Source organism: Panthera pardus, unplaced genomic scaffold (genome assembly GCF_024362965.1).
Source record: "Panthera pardus isolate Hobbes unplaced genomic scaffold, ASM2436296v1 HiC_scaffold_11, whole genome shotgun sequence".
NCBI lineage: Eukaryota > Metazoa > Chordata > Mammalia > Carnivora > Felidae > Panthera > Panthera pardus.
In genome coordinates this window covers 86,860,522-86,877,651 of record NW_026526666.1, presented here as the reverse complement: position 1 = coordinate 86,877,651, position 17,130 = coordinate 86,860,522, and the positions used below count along the sequence as shown (strand labels likewise).

The 17,130-nt window shown below is 49.9% G+C and overlaps 2 protein-coding genes across 4 annotated transcripts in view; both read left to right on the top strand.

Moving 5' to 3' along the window:
• The window catches only part of DHDDS (dehydrodolichyl diphosphate synthase subunit), a 28,566-nt gene extending 18,897 nt beyond the window's left edge, over nucleotides 1-9,669 (top strand). For 2 of the 3 annotated variants that reach the window (XM_019432427.2, XM_019432429.2), the window contains exon 9: nucleotides 7,406-9,669. In XM_019432427.2, the coding sequence (XP_019287972.1) occupies nucleotides 7,406-7,645 (240 nt within the window). In that variant the 3' untranslated portion in view covers nucleotides 7,646-9,669. The remainder of the gene's footprint in view (nucleotides 1-7,405) is intronic. The other variant, XM_019432430.2, reaches the window with a different exon arrangement.
• Nucleotides 9,670-10,818: 1,149 nt separating this feature from the next.
• Nucleotides 10,819-15,186, top strand: HMGN2 (high mobility group nucleosomal binding domain 2). Its single transcript, XM_019432431.2, has 6 exons — nucleotides 10,819-11,026; nucleotides 12,032-12,076; nucleotides 12,278-12,307; nucleotides 12,671-12,721; nucleotides 13,803-13,898; nucleotides 14,338-15,186. Exons 1-6 carry the CDS (start codon nucleotides 11,012-11,014, stop codon nucleotides 14,371-14,373), a joined length of 273 nt encoding a protein of 90 aa, XP_019287976.1. The 5' UTR covers nucleotides 10,819-11,011; the 3' UTR covers nucleotides 14,374-15,186.
• Nucleotides 15,187-17,130: the final 1,944 nt, after the last annotated feature.

Below are 17,130 nucleotides of genomic sequence, written 5' to 3'. Positions count from 1 at the left end.
GAAGAAAAGGTTAGCATTGATTGACCACCTACAACTTACACAAGGCACTTGCTACTAAGCGTGTTAGTGACGATAGTAGCTACAACCTATTTACTGTGGTCAGGCACTGTGAACATTTTATAGGTACCATCTCGTTGCATGCCCCCAAGATCCCAGTGACGTAGGTATTATCAGCCCCACTCGTGCAAGTGAATCCATCGAAATTATTTTGTTAAGGACACATAACCAATAAGAGACGGAACTGGGATTCAACTTACACATCTTTAGTCTCTTTGCCACAGAAACCCAGGAAAGGCTTCTCAGGGAGCTTGTCCGTTATTCCCTGACAGTATTAAGCTAATCAAAGATTGTAGAAGTGGGAGTATGCGAGATTCAAGCCTCTTCCAGAAGGGATTAAGGACAAGATAGCACTGTCTTTCTATTACACAAAATTGTGTTCTGCCAAGAGTTGAAGTTCGGCTTTGATCACCAGATCTTGAAACAGGTTTTATTCGGAGGCAGAGTCGCCGGCATCCGATGAGAGTTCTTAATAATCATAATGGGCGTGTGTGTGATGATGGCAGCTAACTTTGAGGGTCTCCTGAGGCACTTCGTTGTTTTTGCGGAAGTTTTCTCATTGAACCCTTCCAGCAATCCCACAGGTTTGGTGTCTTCATTTTCCAAGTATGGAAAGAGAGGGGCAGAGTGACTGTCTCCAGGCCACAGATTTTGGAACCCTTAGCTGGTGCTGGTGCTGGAGTCTAGAGAGATAATGGCCAGGAGGAAACAATGATGTTAAGTCAAGGCTTCTTAATCCTCTTGGAGAATCTGATGAAAACCGTAGACCATCTCCCTAGAAAAGTTGCATAGATCACACCCACCATGTGGCATTTTGCGTAGGATCCTACCTATCACTGAAACACTTAGTTCACATAACCCCTAGAACCTGTCCGTGAATCCCAAGTCCAGAATTCCTGGAATAAGTCCGTCAAATCATGAAGCTTTGGTCATATGCTTCGTCAGTGTTCTCAGAATATGAGGAATTGAAAGAGGAAGTTCTGTTGAAGTAAAAGGAAAAACAACAGTCTCAATTATCCACCCTCGGTGGGGAAGGAGTATCAGAATTTTCTACATGACCAAAGCTCCTTTAAGAACCAAAACTTGTGTCTATCCTTTTTGTTGTTCTATCCTTTTTTGATGGGAAACTTTCTGAAATGTGTCTTGTACATAATCCTTGACACCTATATACTAGGCCCTTGCTAACGATGATGATGATTAGAATAATCACATTCTAGTGATGCTAATAATGATAATGGCAACTGCCGTCTTGAAGCACTTCCTTGGACAGCGATGCCCTTGAAGGGGGGACTGTTTGCCCAAGCTAGATGCTCCCCAAATACTTGGCTTTGGGATTTCTTGTATGCTTTTGTACATCTTCCATCTTTTTTTTTACCAGTCAAGAGGCTAATTTTGGCAGCATCCCACCTTCTCTTCCTAGTTACTGATTTAAATCAGCTATAGGCAAGGAAACCAGTCAGTCAAGCTTGTTAGAAATATGTCTATGAAGTAAGAGTAAACGGTCTCTGAAGCCCAGAGAATTCTTGGTGCATGAGCTTTTGCGTATGGATATTCTTATCTCTGGTTTGGCTGTTCAGAACCCTTTTGTATAATTTCGGGTTTCTGAGATGCTTTCCCACATGGCTGTCAGAGGACTCAATTTCATTCATTGCATTCTTCTCTAGTGCCTAGTATAAGTCAGGTACTAGAGAGTCCCTACCTTCGTGGAGCTTATAATCTTACTTGAGGAAGATAATAACCTAGTAAACAAATATGTAAGATTATTTCAGATTGTGATAAAGCCACAAAGAAAGTAGAGTGGTGTGCTAGTAATAAAGAAAGCAAGAGATCCTGAATGGAGCAGCCAAGGAAGTCCTTTCTGAGGAGGTGGTTTTTATGCCATGGTATAAAAGATGAGAAGTAGCCAAATGTGTGAAAATCTGGGGGTAAGGAATTATTCTCTACAAAAGGAACAGCAGTGCAAGGATACGGAGGTTATCAAGTTTGGGTCGTGGAAGAACAGACAGGCCAGCCTGCGTGAGAGAGAAGGGTGTGGGGCAGGCTGGGAGGGAGTCAGGCCTCTGGTTATATAGAGCCTTGTGGGCAATGGCACCACAACTGAAGAATTTCGATCAAAGGACTGACAGGATCTGATTTACATTTTGCAAAAATCACTCAGGATTTTCAGGGAGGCAGGAGTCAAGGACCAAGCTCCTACAGTAGTCCAGGTGAGAGAATGTGCTTCGAGGCGGGGGGTGGGGGTGGCGGGGGAGTGATGTAGGGAGGGGGAGGGCTGAGTGGACCGAGATGGGGAAAAAGAAATGTGAAAACAGAAACAAATGAAAGTAACTCTAAGTCAATAATATAACCCATAGAGAAAATAATTCAAGTTACGTAACCCAAACATAGTTCTCTACCGTACATCTTTAGGGGGATGTATTCTAAGGATAGTACAAACCAAAAGGAAATTTAAACATTATTTAAGAGGTTTTTGTTAGTGATCATGTTGATGATGTAAGTCTGAAACTCTTATGTATCCTGGAGGATAAAACAAATGAGTACAAATATTAATGTTACCAGGAACCAAGACATCTAGGCTTTGGCCTGGGCAGCTGGGGGGGACAGTTCTGCTGTTTTCTGGGGTGAGGGGGGACATGTTCGAGGACGACTATTAAGAGTTCTGTCATATACCTGTGAATCATAACCGCAAACATTTATTGAGTTCTCACCACGTCAGGCATCCTTGACATAGATTCTATGTAGTACAAGAAGGTAAGATACTGACGTTACTGGTGCAGTTTTTAAAGTGAGGAAACCAAAGTTCTAGCAGAAGTACTGACTGTCCTGACTCTTTAGCAGCCCCTTTGGGGATCCTGGCCAGGCTTTCTCTACCCAGGAGTCCTCAGAGCTCTGTTCCTAGAAATCTTAGCACCTCAGCAGAAGCTGAGGGTAGACTCCAAACTAACAACATCCTCGCCAGTCTGGCCTCGGACCAGGTTGCTGATCTTTCCAGTGTCTCCCTTCTGTGTACCCTGTATTGTATGACCAAACTGGATTCTTCTTCCCGGTTCCTTGTTCAGTTTTCCGCCTCCATGTCTGTGCTCCCGTCCCATCTCCCAAATTCCCACTGTTAAAATCTGAGCCGCCGTAGCTCTAAGCCCAGCACAGTGTGTCTTTCTTCCTGCAGGAAGCCAGGGCAGAGGGCAGGAAAGTGGCATCTAGACCTAGAGCAGCTCACTGGGATGAGCGTACCTGGTGCGTGTTAAGGGACGCAGGGACTCAGCTACAAGCTGTTTGGGGCCAGACCTTGGTATCTGAGGGGACCTTGGCAGTCTCCAGGTGATCACCCATCGGCCCTAGAGAATGGGGGCTGGCAGAAGGAGCAAATCTTGACTCAGATGCAGTAGGACAGGGAAAACATCAGCAGGGGAGGGGGGCTGGCAGTGCAGAGCCTCTGATCCTCAGTTACAAGCTGCATGGTTGGAAGGTCCATAAGGGGTCACTGAAGTGTTTGTTTCACCTAGTCTGTAAGAATGGTGTTGCAGAAGATACATGTTCTCACTAAACTTCCTTTTTTTTTTTGTTTTAAGTTTATTCATTTTTGAAAGGGGGGAGGGGCAGAGGGAGAAGGAAGCACAGAATCCAAAGCAGGCTCCAGGCTCTGAGCTGTCAGCACAGAGCCCGATATGGGGCTCGAACCCACGAACCACAAGATCATGACCTGAGCCAATGTTGGATGCTTAACCGACTGAGCCACCCAGGCATCCCCTCCACTGAACTTCCTTTGGTGCATTTGTCAGAGATTAAACACAAGGCTGAATCAGTCAACTATTTTATTTCTATTTTATTTTATTTTATTTTATTTTATTTTATTTTATTTATTCAGGTAGTCACTATCTTCTTCTTAGGAAAAGGTAAAAGCTTGAACTGTCGTCTCAGACATTCCTGTCTTTGAATCATGGCGCTGCCTACTAGTTCTGTGACTGACTGTCACCCTTCAGAGTATCATTTTCCTCCTCTGTAAAACGAGAGGAGTAATGTTAATAATAATACCTGCCTCACTGGTTTGTGATAGGGTTCAGTAAGCTAATACACCTAAAGTACTGAGAGCAGAGCTGGAAAGGAGTTCCTTTTCAGAGAACGGTGGCCAACATCATTCCCCACGTGTGTCTCCGAGCTCTTCATCAGAGTTCTCCTGTCTCCAGAAAAGCCATAGACTCAGGGCACCCTGCTCATCCTGTCCCTGGTACAGTTCCCTAGGCAGGGAGCCCCCGGGGGTGCTTCAGTACATTGTATTTCTGGCAGGGGTAGCTGTCTCAGGCAGCCCTCAGTAATGCATGCCCCGTGCTACTGACCTGGGCATGTCGACTGCGGCAAGTGAGGACTTACGGGAGGACTTGTCATTGGCTAATGAATGTTTTGAAACCAAATGCCTGCAGCCCAGGCCCAGGCAATGTAGTGGAGGACTGAAGGATTTATGTGCTGGGGGGCTATTACATCTTGTTCCCTCACTCTGCTGAGGAGAAAACAAGAGCAGAGAGGCTTAATGCCCAGGAGAGATTTAGATGAATAGGTTAGAACCCCATTTCTCAAAGCAAGCTCCATGGAGCTCTTGCACCAAGACCGCATAAGGTCTGTACAAAAAGTCTCTAAGGAAATTATTAATGCCCTGACTGGCCGTTATACAGGGACAGTGGGCGGTATGGTCAGGGAGAGAGAAATTGACTATTAGGACTTCTTGAGCCCGGATTTTCTGACACTGAGTACCTGAGAAGACTTAGAACACCTCTGAATTGTGCAGGTAGATCCAGAGCATTTGGAGGCTGGACAGACAGGCATCCATATGCAGGCCGCTGGTTCTCCCCTCCACCCCTAGAAAGTGCAGCTTATCCAGAGGCACAACACACGTTTCCCATAGACCTCTCAAGAAGCTCCCGTAATGGAGAAACCAACAGAGGGAACTTTATCCCTGTGTGTAACCTAGGCCAAGTCCCTCCCCACTTTGGCCTCAGTGTCCTTGTCTGTACAGTGGGGAGGTGGGACAGAATGTCTTAAGGATCTCCCCTGGCTGTGTCATCTTAACAGTGAATCACTGATTCCTGGCAGTTAGGGGCCAGGCTCTCTCCCTTGACTGCAGTCTCTTCCTTCCCGGCGCTCAGTCTGGAGCTTGCCATTCAGAAGAAGCCTGTGCCTCACACGGTGACTTTGCTCACAGCATGTTTTCCTCCCTCTGTGGCCGGGTGCTCCCCTCCTTTCTGGCCTGCCGGAACTTACCTATTTAGCTCTGGCTGCAAGCAGTGATAATGGAAGAGCAGCTAGCCATCGATGCCAGCCGCGGGTCAGGCGTTCATTTCCTCATCCTTCCTCAGATTGCCCATTGTGCAGAGGACTCACTCCGGCCTGGTCAAGCTCTTCAATCCATTCCGTGTGTCTTTGCCACTATTCTCACTGACCGATGCCCGACCCTCCCCCCCCCGGCCCCCGCGCCCCGGCCCCATGCACCCCACCTTTATCCAGATCCTCCGCGTTGGTTCATGTCCAGCTCGGATTCTGTCTGTCCATGAGGCGTCACTGTTCCTTGACCCCCATCAGCCACAGTGTCTCTCTTTGAGCTACGTCGCCCTTTTTCTTGCTTCTCTGATGACCCTTACACATTCTGCCTAGTATTATGGGACTTTGTACGTAGATCTGTGTCCTCATCGGCCCACAAGCACGTGGATTGCTGAGACCGTATCTTGTACGTCACACACTAGTAAGGTCCTGTATGCAGGACCCGGGTTTCCTCCTGACCAAGGCCAGGAAGAAGCCCTTCCAGCAAGACGGGAGGCATTCACAGCGACCTCTCAAACCCTTTTTAGTCTTTGTAGCTCCACATGTGAGTTCATCACCCTAACAGAAGAGTACCCTTGGATGCCTGGGTTCATGCAGGACCCTAGGGAGGGATTTTCCAGAATTTCCACTTGTCATCTTTATTCATGCAGTAAATCTTTGTTGCTGAGAGACTCTAGCAAATCACTTCCCCACTCTGAACTTCCAGGTCCGTCTCCAGCAGATAAAAAGTAGCTCCCGTGTGAGGGTCAAGTGCTTGTGCACACATAAGATATTCTTTAAAGGGGGAAGACAGAGCAATCCAGGTTTACAGGCTGAGCAGGACACAGACAGGTACACAAATACGGTAATACAAGGTAGACTGTGGTAAGGATCATCAGGGTATGAAATGCCAGGTCGGCAGCAAAGTGTAGTTTCTCACACATGGAATAGGTCTGGCAGAAGGAGCTCTGGTGCAAAGGCTCTGCGGCCGGTTAGGACAGCAGGAGCAGAGCCCATCAGTGAGGCACAGCAAGGCCTTGGTTCTGCTCCAAAGAGATTTTCCCCTCTCCGGGAGCATCTCCCCTGCCGTCCTGGGATCATCTGGCCGGCCGATTAAGTATTTCACAAGTACAGGGCACCCAAGTGCCGGAGAGGAAAAGCCACACAGTCTCTGCCTTTTAGGAGTTTGTCTGAAGATACATAAACATACGAGAAGTGCTGCCAGGGAGCACGATCACCTGTGTGAGAGCTGGTTCCAGGAGTCCAGGGTGCTCTGCCGAGCCTTCAAGTGCTGAGTTTCTAACAAAAAATGGACTATGGACACTAAAACCTATTCTACTAGGCAGAAAACAGCAAGTGGCTTAAGAGAGCGGAACCCGTTTCTCACAGTGTTCATAGGAGGATCATTTGCTGTAAGAGTCAGGCCAGTCTCTATATAGGAGGCAAGTTTGGAGCCAAACTCTGAAAAACAGCTTAGGGAGCTGGGAGGACGGCACCTTTAGAGTGACCTGGGAAGCCAAAGGAAATGACCCAGCGGACCTGCCCGAGGCAGGAATAGAGCCCTCCCAGCAGCAGAGAATAGACAATAACTTGTGAAATTGCTGTTTCTGTTTGAGAGCCTGCTAATATGCTAGAGAGGGTTTTGCATATATTATCGCTAATCCTTAAAACTCTTCAAGGTAGGCACATCCCCCACTTTATAGATGAAGAAATGAGGTTAGGAGAGGATTTGCCCAAAGCCACAAAGCTAGTTTGTGGGGGAACCAGAAGTCAGACTCCTATTTGCCTGGTTCCCTTCCAAGCGTGAACCTGAGAAGAATTTCAGGAAATACAGAGGCTCCCACCCAAAACAAACCAAGATGGACCCAGAACCCCCACGGCCGTGCTTATACATCATGGGCACCACCTCAGCACACCTACTCCCAAGCTTTTCCAAATCCGGTACAAACTCCCCATTGTTCTGCTTAGCTTGGCCCGCCTGGTGCCCCACCCCCTACCTCCTCCATCCCAGTTCACTCACACCTAAAAAATGATCTCCCAATCCCTGCTTTTCCTCTAGCAGAAGGCCCGAGACATGTATGCAGAGGAGCGGAAGAGGCAGCAGCTGGAGAGGGACCAGGCCGCAGTGACAGAGCAGCTGCTGCAAGAGGGGCTCCAGGCCAGTGGGGACGCCCAGCTCCGACGGACACGCTTGCACAAACTCTCAGCCAGACGGGAAGAGCGGGTCCAAGGCTTCCTGCAGGCCTTGGAACTCAAGCGGGCTGACTGGCTGGCACGTCTGGGCACTGCATCAGCCTGAGTGGGGCTGGCCTCCTGCCACTTTGCCCTGCCCTCTGCCTCCAGGGCCCCACTCCCCTTTCTTTTCTTGGTGAAAGGTACCTCCTTCCTAAGGATGAACTGTGTTTCCTTTACTTTGCAAGGGAGCCCCAGAGGCCAGGTCTGCTGGCCAGAGATACGCCTTTTGGGCCGCCCAGGACAGTGGCCCCTGGGGAGGACTGAGGGGATGGTCTCCCACAAGTACACTAAACCCAGCTCCGGTCACCTGTAGCTTTGGAGAGCAGGGAGCCCCAGTTCTTCGCTGCCCGCTCCTTCCGCCTCTGCCACCTCTACCTGTGTTCTAGATGCATTTCACTTTTCCACCAGCACATCCTTCAACATAACAGAATTTCAGGGAGGAGGTCTCCCCAAAACCCTGGCCCTTTACCCATCCATCTTAGCCTTCCACCCGACTTTCACAAAAGATTTGGCCCCACCTTGGATCTGCTGGTAAATAGCTAATAGGCAGCCAGCGTTATTTGGGCAAGGGAGGGGAGGGAGAGACAGAAAGAAAATTTGCCCATCTGCTGCTCCTCCCCCTGGGCTCTCCACCTGGGATTTGCTATTGAATCTCTACCCCCTCCCACCACACAGTGCTGATTGCTCACTGAAAGGCTCAGCGCCCCCAATGGCGCGCAGAAGCCAGGCGGGTGATTACAATCCAATTACCTATTGTCGACTCAGCCCACACAAGCTTTTCTCCTCCTCTTGCAGGGCACGGGGCCAGGCTCCACGCCCCTGTGCGACCAGCCCCCTTCGTGGCCACAGGGTAACAGGAGGGCCTCTAGGCCCTGGTGAATCTAATCCACCACAGGCCTCCTTCCCCGGAACACCTCACAGGACCCGGAGCAAAGGAACAAGCACTTCTCCCAACTGACGCCTGTCCTCAGCATCTCAGACTCTGCTTCCCACCGCCTCAGCCTTTGAGGCTTCTCTTGTTTTGGACCTGGCCCCTGAAGTCCCCCCGAGACGATTTATTCTCCGCGTGGCAGAGTCTCTCAGCTTGTTAGGGCGAGGGCTGCCCAGCAGGGAGAAGGCCAAGTCAAGGGCTGTGTCCTCTCCCTGCCAGGCCTTGCTTCGGAGCTGCTGAGAGGATTAGTGCCTTTGAAGAGCTGTCTGCCTGAGCAACTCTGCTTCAGGTGCCTGGAGCAGCAAGCACCAGCCTTTAACACCGACCAAACACCACTCCGTTTAGCCTTCCCATTTCACTTTCTGCGAACTGTTTCCCCAGCACCTCCCTCTAGGGGAGAGGTGGGGTCTTGCAAGCAGTGCTCAGAGCATAGTCTTTAATCCCCCACTGCCCTGTATTCCAGTCTCCTCTTCCCCTTCCTGTGCCAGTATACCTGGCACAAGAGACCCCTTGGCCATCATCCCTGCTCCCAGAATCAAACAAATGCCAGACACTGCGATTGAGAAGCCAATCAATGCACCCTTTGGCAAGCCCCCCACACACACCTGGCATTCCCCACAACCAATCCCTGGCACAGGGTTCCCAGAGAGCAGGTGCTGTACATTTTCCAGCTTTACAATGGGGCTGTTGACAGCCTTAATTAGGGAGGCATGAATTATGCGGCTATAATGCAGAGCCCTACAATTAAGGCGGGAATGAGGGGCTGGAGGCAACAAACGGAATCTGCCCAGTGAGCATGGCTATTGAGTCCTGTCTCCGTTCTGTGTCCGACTTGCCCCAGTATGAATGGGGTACAGATGATTAACGGAGCTGGTATCTCTTTGGCCTTAGGTCCTGTATTCTGAGAAAGAGACACAGAGTGGGATGGGTAGGGGTGGAGGGATCACCACTGCCAAGGAGCAGGGGCTGCAAACAGTGGATATGAACTCATTGTGATTGTTTTCTACCGGTAGGATTTGTACAAACCGGCTCATCCTTTGCCTCAAGAAACTAAGTGGGACCTATTTAAATGTCTCACCTGTGAGCCAATCCCCCACTTGAGGATATTTATTGTGTTCTCGTGTTCTCCTGGGTTTCAAATAGAATTTTAAACATTCTTAGATGTATAACTTGTTTACAAATAGTACAGCAGAGGGAACACCTTGTTTTGCGGCTGCAATGGCCTGCCCTCTCACAGGTGCGCTTGGCGACCTCCAGAATCCTCAGCTTTGGGGGCGCGTGGGGTGGGGGAGCCAGTGGAAGAGCCCTTTGCCATCGCAACACCTGTTCCTCTACTTGTTTCCTAATCCCCGGACTCTCTCCTCCACCCTCCTTGTCCTCGCGCAAGTAAGAGGAAGCCAGCCTGCCAGTGTGGAAGGAGGGATTTCGCCAGCTGCGTTTGCAGCGCCCAGGCTTGGTGGCCGCGTCGGGTGGGGGCAGCTGAGCTTGATGTCTCCGGAGCGGGTGGAGCATAGGGGGAGGGGAGTGCTGGTAGGCCTAGGCGGCTGCTTTCCGTCATTCTGTGGCGGGGTCTTGAGGTCCGCGAACACAGGGACCTAAGGGAGCCACCCGACAGGCTTTGGGGTGGGGGGGCTTCCTTGGCATTTGGGGAGGCGGCTGAGAAACGGGTGCTGAAAGGACAGCTCCTACCTGCCCCACTGCGCCCGAAAGGGACCTCGGCGTGTCAAGTCTCCCCCTCGGACCCCCACCCCACCTCGAGTGGACCGCCTTCCAGGTGAGGAGCACGAAGGGATTCCTTGGAGTGGCAGCTTGGAAGGATGCACGTCCGGCTGCGCCAAGCTGGCTTCCCCGCTCTTTCCCCACTTCAGCGTCAGCCTTGGCCCTGGGAATTGCAGCCTGTGCCTCCAAGCCGCGCGCTTCCTCCCGCCTCCGGCGGAGAAGGGTGGTGCGGCCAGGCCTCTAAAACCCTTCTTCTGGGGCCCCCAGCGGGAACAGGAAGGAAAGCGGCCGAGATGCGCCCTAAGTGTCGCATGGCTTGGAGAAGTGGGTAGCTTGGTTGCATAAGGTGGAAGGAACTTGGTAGTTTGCAAGAGCCAGCTCTTGGCGGGAGCCGAAACGCAAAGCCCGCCGACTCACACACGCTCCCCCCCTCCTCGTTTATTGCCTTCGACGCGCGCCTCCCCCACTGCGCCCCCACCCCCTAGGCGCGCCGCCGTCTCGCGCGCCCTCCCCCCCCCCCCGTACCCCCCTCCTCACTCCCTCCAGAGGAGGTGAGTTTAAACCCCGCCCACGTGACCCCAGCTGGGCCAATGAGCGGCGGCGGGAGGTGAAATCCGGTTCTAACCGGTCCGGGGCTCCCAGCGCTATAAAAACTTTATAAACCCCCCGGAGCCCGAGCAGTGTGAAGAAGAGGAGGCGAGAACGACCCCCGGACCGGCCAAAGCCCGCGCGCCGCTGCATCCCCGCGTCCAGCGCCTACGTCCCGCCGCCGTCGCCACCATGCCCAAGAGAAAGGTACGTGGCGCGAGGGCCCTCAGGCGCTGGGCCGCCACTGCCGCCGCCACCACCGCTGCTGCCGCCGCTGCCGCTTCCCCGGCTTTGGGGCGCGAGGATCGGCACCGGTCCGGGACAGGCTCAGGCGCCCTACACAGGAGCTCGAGACGGTGTCAGGCTGCCCCGGGCTAACCCTGCGCGGCTCGGCTGCCCGCGGGCGCCAGAGGCCATATTGGAGGAGCGGCGGCCGCGGCGGGAGGAGCCATGTTGGCGGCTGTTTATCCCACTCCCCTCGGGCTCGACGTGCCCGCCCCGCGCCCCCTCCCCCATCGCCATGCCCCCTCCCCTCCCCGCGGGCGGGCAATTCAAACCCGAAAGGGCGGGAAGGCGGCGCTCGGGTTTGGCGGGCGGGGGAGCGCGCTGCCGCCAAAAAACCGCCGCCGTGAGGGGGCGGGGCCCATGTCCCTTGGGGCGGGGCTTCGCAGTGTGGCCCCGCCTCCGCCCACGGCCCCGGCGCACGAGACTCGCGCCGGTGCGCGCCGCTGCCGCCCACGAGTTCCCCCGGCTGCGCGCGCCTCCAGTCTCCCGCCCTCGACGGCTGCTATGGTAACGGCGCCCGGGCCCCGCCTCCGGAGGGGTTTGTTTGCACCATCTGCAGCTGTTGCTTCTCCCTGGCGCGGCGGCGCGGGCCGCGCTGCTCCGCGCTTCTCGCTCCGGTTTAGCGCGCGCCGCCCGGGGCGGCTCGACGGAGACTCTGGGCAGGCTGGGGCCCGGGTACCCGCTGTCCCTGCGCTCTCTGGGCCACTTCGGGCGCGACGCTTACACAGAAGAGCAGTCCCCTCTCCGAGCACTTCGGGCAGCGTCACGGGAGCTGGGGATGCTAAAACCGGAAGATTTGCGTGTCCTAGAGAAGTTGTGCGCAAGGCTTTCCCTTCAGTTCTTTCCTTTGGGATAATTAAGCTTAGAGAGTCCTTAAGAATGGCCTCAGAAGCTACAACTTTCTTAGGTCTTGTTTGTTTTTTATAGGCTGAAGGGGATGCTAAAGGAGATAAAGCCAAGGTGAAGGATGAGGTAAGTCTTTCTTCGTCTCTTTTCTGGAGTCTTAACAAAGCCTTTGGGCTCCTTTGCTTAACCATACCCCTAGTGCTGAATTACCCTAAGCTCCCTCCTTTTCTGTCGTCTAGAACAAACGGATTTTTTAATCTTAATAATTTTTCTTGAGTAGTTCAACTGCCCTATTTCTAACTTTTTTTATTTTCGTTATCTTAATAGCCACAGAGAAGATCTGCAAGGTTATCTGCTGTAAGTGTCTGCTGTTAAATTATCGTGTTTATCCCTGCAACTAAAAAAGCACTAAGAACAATCTCCTTTTGTGTCCCATGGGTTTGGGTCAGTGGCTGGTTGTGAATGATCCGCTCTATTGTGGACGCTCACCCATTTGATACATTTGCTGGTTCTGAAATGCTGATGGCTGTAGCGAGAGCGGGACACTTGCGTGTGTTAGTTAAGTGGGTTTCTGAAGACCGGATATTCCAGCTGAAAGCCAGCCTGAAAAACTTAACGAAATAAGAGAAACTTCTGTGCCAGTGGTACCGTGGTTTGGGGATGGGTTGTCTCTTTGGTTCACCATACTAATAGTGTCGTCTTCTTTTTCTGAAATAAAAGAAACCTGCTCCTCCAAAGCCAGAGCCCAAACCTAAAAAGGCCCCTGCAAAGGTGAGTGGAGCGGAGACACCAGATGGCTTCTAGGTGTTGCAGAACGCTGTGCAGTTTCCCATGTTGCCGACAGGAGTACTGCTGTAGAACGGCGTCCCCTTTGGCACAAACCTGAGCTGTGAGAAAGTTAATTTGGACGGGGCATTAAAATTATGTCGGGGGGCGGTCTCGGTGGCTCAGTCGGTTCAGCGCCTGACTCTTGATTTCGGCTCAGGTCACGATCTCACAGTCACGAGATGGAGCCCCGCGTCAGGCTCTGCGCTGACAGTGTGGAGCCTGCTTGGGATTCTGTCTGTCTCTCTCTCCCCACTCTCCCCTTCTCGTGATCTCGTCCGCTCTCAAAATATTTTTTTTTTTTTTTAATAAAAAACGTTGGAATTGATCATTTTCACCAAGTGAGGTCTGTCTTTCAGTATCTTAATTCAGCATCATGGTGACACCCCATTAATGGATCTTCTAAATTGTTTGGCTAGCTTGCCTTATTCCTGACGTTTGTAATGTTTTCTAATCAAGAACTCTTATCAGAATAAAAATACGTGAACAACAAGAGTCAGGGAGAATGTCCTCCATTTAGAGGAAATTGTACATTTGAAACCCAAGTATTTAAAAAAAAATTTTTTTTTTTAACGTTTATTTATTTTTGAGACAGAGAGAGACAGAGCATGAACGGGGGAGGGGCAGAGAGAGAGGGAGACACAGAATCGGAAATAGGCTCCAGGCTCTGAGCCATCAGCCCAGAGCCTGAGCGGGGCTTGAACTCATGGACCACGAGATCGTGACCTGAGCCGAAGTCGGACGCTTAACCGACTGAGCCACCCAGGCGCCCCAAAACCCAAGTATTTTTATTTACTTAGTTATTTTTTACATCCACATAAAGATACATATACTTAAAGACCACAGTAAATGATAGATAATTTGGCCTTACCAGTGCGGAGGGGTTTATAGGTTTTGTGTGTGTGTGTGTGTGTTATCTTTTGATAAATAATCCTACTTCTTAACAGAACTTTACAGACAATACCCTGCTAATATGAAGTTAGAAGAAACTGCTGTGTTTTTTTTTTTATCTCCCTCCCCTTTTTAGAAGGGAGAGAAGGTACCCAAAGGGAAAAAGGGGAAAGCTGATGCTGGCAAGGATGGGAATAACCCAGCAGAGAATGGAGATGCCAAAACAGACCAGGTATGCCTGCCGTTTCACTTTTTGTTAAGTCCGCTCTGAATCCGTTAGTGATCCCAAAAGCTTTTATGGCCTTTCTTCTGTGTCTCTCACTTGAAGTATGCTTTTCAGTCTAGAGAGCTCGCTTATGGTTTTTCTCTTAACTTAAATTCTGGATTCTTAAAACCTTTGCGGTCCAATAAAGGGCACTGTAGTGTGAGATCCTTGTCCTAAGCTCCTGCTACACCGTAGAGTTTTCAAGCTGGGAATAAACTCCAGTCTTCTAATGTGCCCCCTTTCCCAATTTTACAGTAAGGTCCAGAAGGAAAGTTACCTACCAAGGTAACCAAGGATCTAGACCCCAAACTTGGGCCTGGGAGCAAAGTGATGCTAGGGATGGAATGTGAACGCAACTAGTTTTGCAATCTACTGGTGGTAATGTTTATTAATCTTTTTCTTCCAGGCACAGAAAGCTGAAGGTGCCGGAGACGCCAAGTGAAGTGTGTGCATTTTTGATAACTGTGTACTTCTGGTGACTGTACAGTTTGAAATACTATTTTTTATCAAGTTTTATAAAAATGCAGAATTTTGTTTTACTTTTTTTTTAAGCTATGTTGTTAGCACACAGAACACTTCATTGTTGTTTTGGGGGAAGGGCATATGTCACTAATAGAATATCTCCGAAGCTAGATTGATTCAAGGGGAAAAACACCATTCCCTTCTAGTTCTGAGAAACTTCCTCTTGGTTCCCAGGAGGAGCAATTCCTTGATGTTGACACACATTAGCCACCTTGGCACAAACGCCTTGTAGGGTGGAAAATCTAAAATTCATTTTTTATGTCCTTTTCTCCCTCTGCCTTCAACATAGACTTGACTCCCTTAAACCCAGAGACCTGTTGGAACCTGACCCCAAGAAATGGTTCCCAGTATGTCAGGCAATCTGGACTTTACAGTGTCACCATGGAGATGGCATCCCTCAAAAGAGTTCCTTTTTTAGCTTGTGGAGCTTCAGATTGATAATTCTGCCATTTTCATTTCATTTCCTGAAAGTCAGGGTCGGCTTGTGAAAAGTTGTTAAACAACATGCTAAATGTGAAATGTCAACCCTCACTCTAAACTTTCCCTGTTCAGAGCATCAAATGAAGATTTCATTGGGTTTTATAGTGGCTTTCTGATTTTGGTAGTCCATTGAAGAAGGGAGTTTGAAAGTTGTTGTATACTGTTAACGATTGTCTGCCCATGTCCTGCCTGAAATACCATGATTGTTTATGAAAAGTATCTTTAATAAAGCTGGATACAGTTTGGCTTGGAATGCTGCCTCTAATCTTTTCCCAGGAGTGGGGGAGCCTGGTTTCTCCAGGTCTCTCGGGACAGGATGCATTCTGGTGTGAGGTGTGGAGGTTTCAGGGATGGCCATTTCTGGTTTTGAGACCGTCTGTAGGTGGAGAGCACAGTGTTAGGTGGAGTTAGGAAAACTCCCTGCAGTGGACTGGGGGTGAGTGGCTGGGAGCAGAGGAGTGATTTCTGTACTTGCTTCTGAAGCGTATTTTTAAAGGCAGAGTTTTGGATAGAGCGGAGGTTGTGGCCTGGTAGCTGACAGCAGAAGAGCCTTTCCACTTCATTCACATTTAAAGTCTCTAGAATGAGAAAATGAATGGGTCCGGCTCTAGTCCTTGTGTCGGGGAAAAGTGCTTCTGTGTCTATACACAGCTGGCCATTGGGTGTGTAAGACCGATCATGACATTCTGTTCGTAAACAGACCTGCAAGTCTTCTGGGACTTCTTAAATTCGTGTCCTTGCTGGTGAACTGCTCTAGCTCCAAAAACATGTTAATGAGGACTTTTCGGATTGCTTCAGCTTAGCGACCCTGCAGAGAACCCCTTTCCTCTTGGTGACCTAGCAAGAAGATAAATTGTTGCTTGCAGTTTGAATTCACTTTCACAGGTCACCTCTATCGTTTGGGGGAAATAAAGTAAATTGGAGACTGTAAAAAAATATCTTCGATTGCTTTGTGTATCCCCTTAGTCAAAAGAGTAGAGCTATCCTATTAAGCTCTTCCTTGGTAAATTTTTGTGTATTACCTCCAGTCGTCGGTCTCGGGATGCTTGTGTAATGCAAGTGTTAACTCTTTTTATGAGTGAGGAAATGAGCTCGGGTGAAGAAACTTGTTCAGGGTTCTGTGTACATAGAGTGAGTAGCAAAAATCTGGATTCAACCCCCCAGCTTTATTTAAAAATAACTTCTGACTTCTTTTTGGAGGCATCTTTTGGATAAAGTAAAATTTGTCCACCTGGGCAATTTGCAGCCACTTGCTTTCTTTATTGCTGAAATAGTTCTAGGTTATAGATTCCTAATTCTTTTTCGGGAGGTGTTGTCTTCCAGGGTGGAACGTGACTACTATTAGGGGTACAACAGCTTGGTCTTTGAGTAGAAGTTGCAGAATTTGAGAAAGCCACAATTGGGGTTCCTCTAATCAATATTTGTAGGGTTTCATATTCAATAAAATGTGTTGAGCTATAGACCATGCTAGGAGCTCAGCCAGATACTCTTACTTAACAGTCTTTGTGCTAATCTTGTATAGGTCTTAACCCCCATCTTCTAGTTAAAACAGATGTGGAGTGACTGGCTGAAGTTAAACCCAGTAGTAACCCTCTATTTTTGCTACCTAGAAATTAGGATGAGTAGAGCGAGCTTGAGCTTTATTTTTCCTTCACGGGATACACTTGGCTGACTCGACTCGCCTAGCTATGGACCGTGAGAGTACTTGGGCTTAGAAACCAAGACACTGGGCTTGGAAACATGGTAAGGATATTTTAGACCGCCACAATATCATGCTCAGTGCCAGCCTTGACCTGAACTAAGTTTGATCATAGTGCGATAATAAGATGGCCACATCTCCCTCTGGCCCCATCCCCAAGCTTTTATCCCATCCGTGGGGAACAGTCACCATACCCTGTATTAGGATAGTTGCTTTGGACTTTTAAGTAAAAGAAAATGACTTCCAACTGGAGGAAGATCTGTCTCCCTAGGAGAAGTCCTGAGGTAGGGTGGTTCTAAGGACCCAGCTGGTTATTTCCAATTTTTCTGCCCTGTTGCCCTCAGTACATTGTCCAACCACCTCACCTCCCAAGGCAGCTGCTCTGGGCCTCAACTTGACACTCCAGTATCCAGAGGCAGAAGACCTGTTTGTCCTGAAAATCATGAATTATTTCCCAGAAGCCCCTCGGCAACCTGAGTTTCTTTGGGCAGAACTGGA

What these genes read in the sequence shown, in the direction of transcription:
- HMGN2 (XM_019432431.2), top strand. An exon ending in CTAAAAAGGCCCCTGCAAAG is followed by an intron (nt 12,722 to 13,802) that starts GTGAGTGGAGCG and finishes TCCCCTTTTTAG; the next exon opens with AAGGGAGAGAAGGTACCCAA. An exon ending in GAGATGCCAAAACAGACCAG is followed by an intron (nt 13,899 to 14,337) that starts GTATGCCTGCCG and finishes TTTTTCTTCCAG; the next exon opens with GCACAGAAAGCTGAAGGTGC.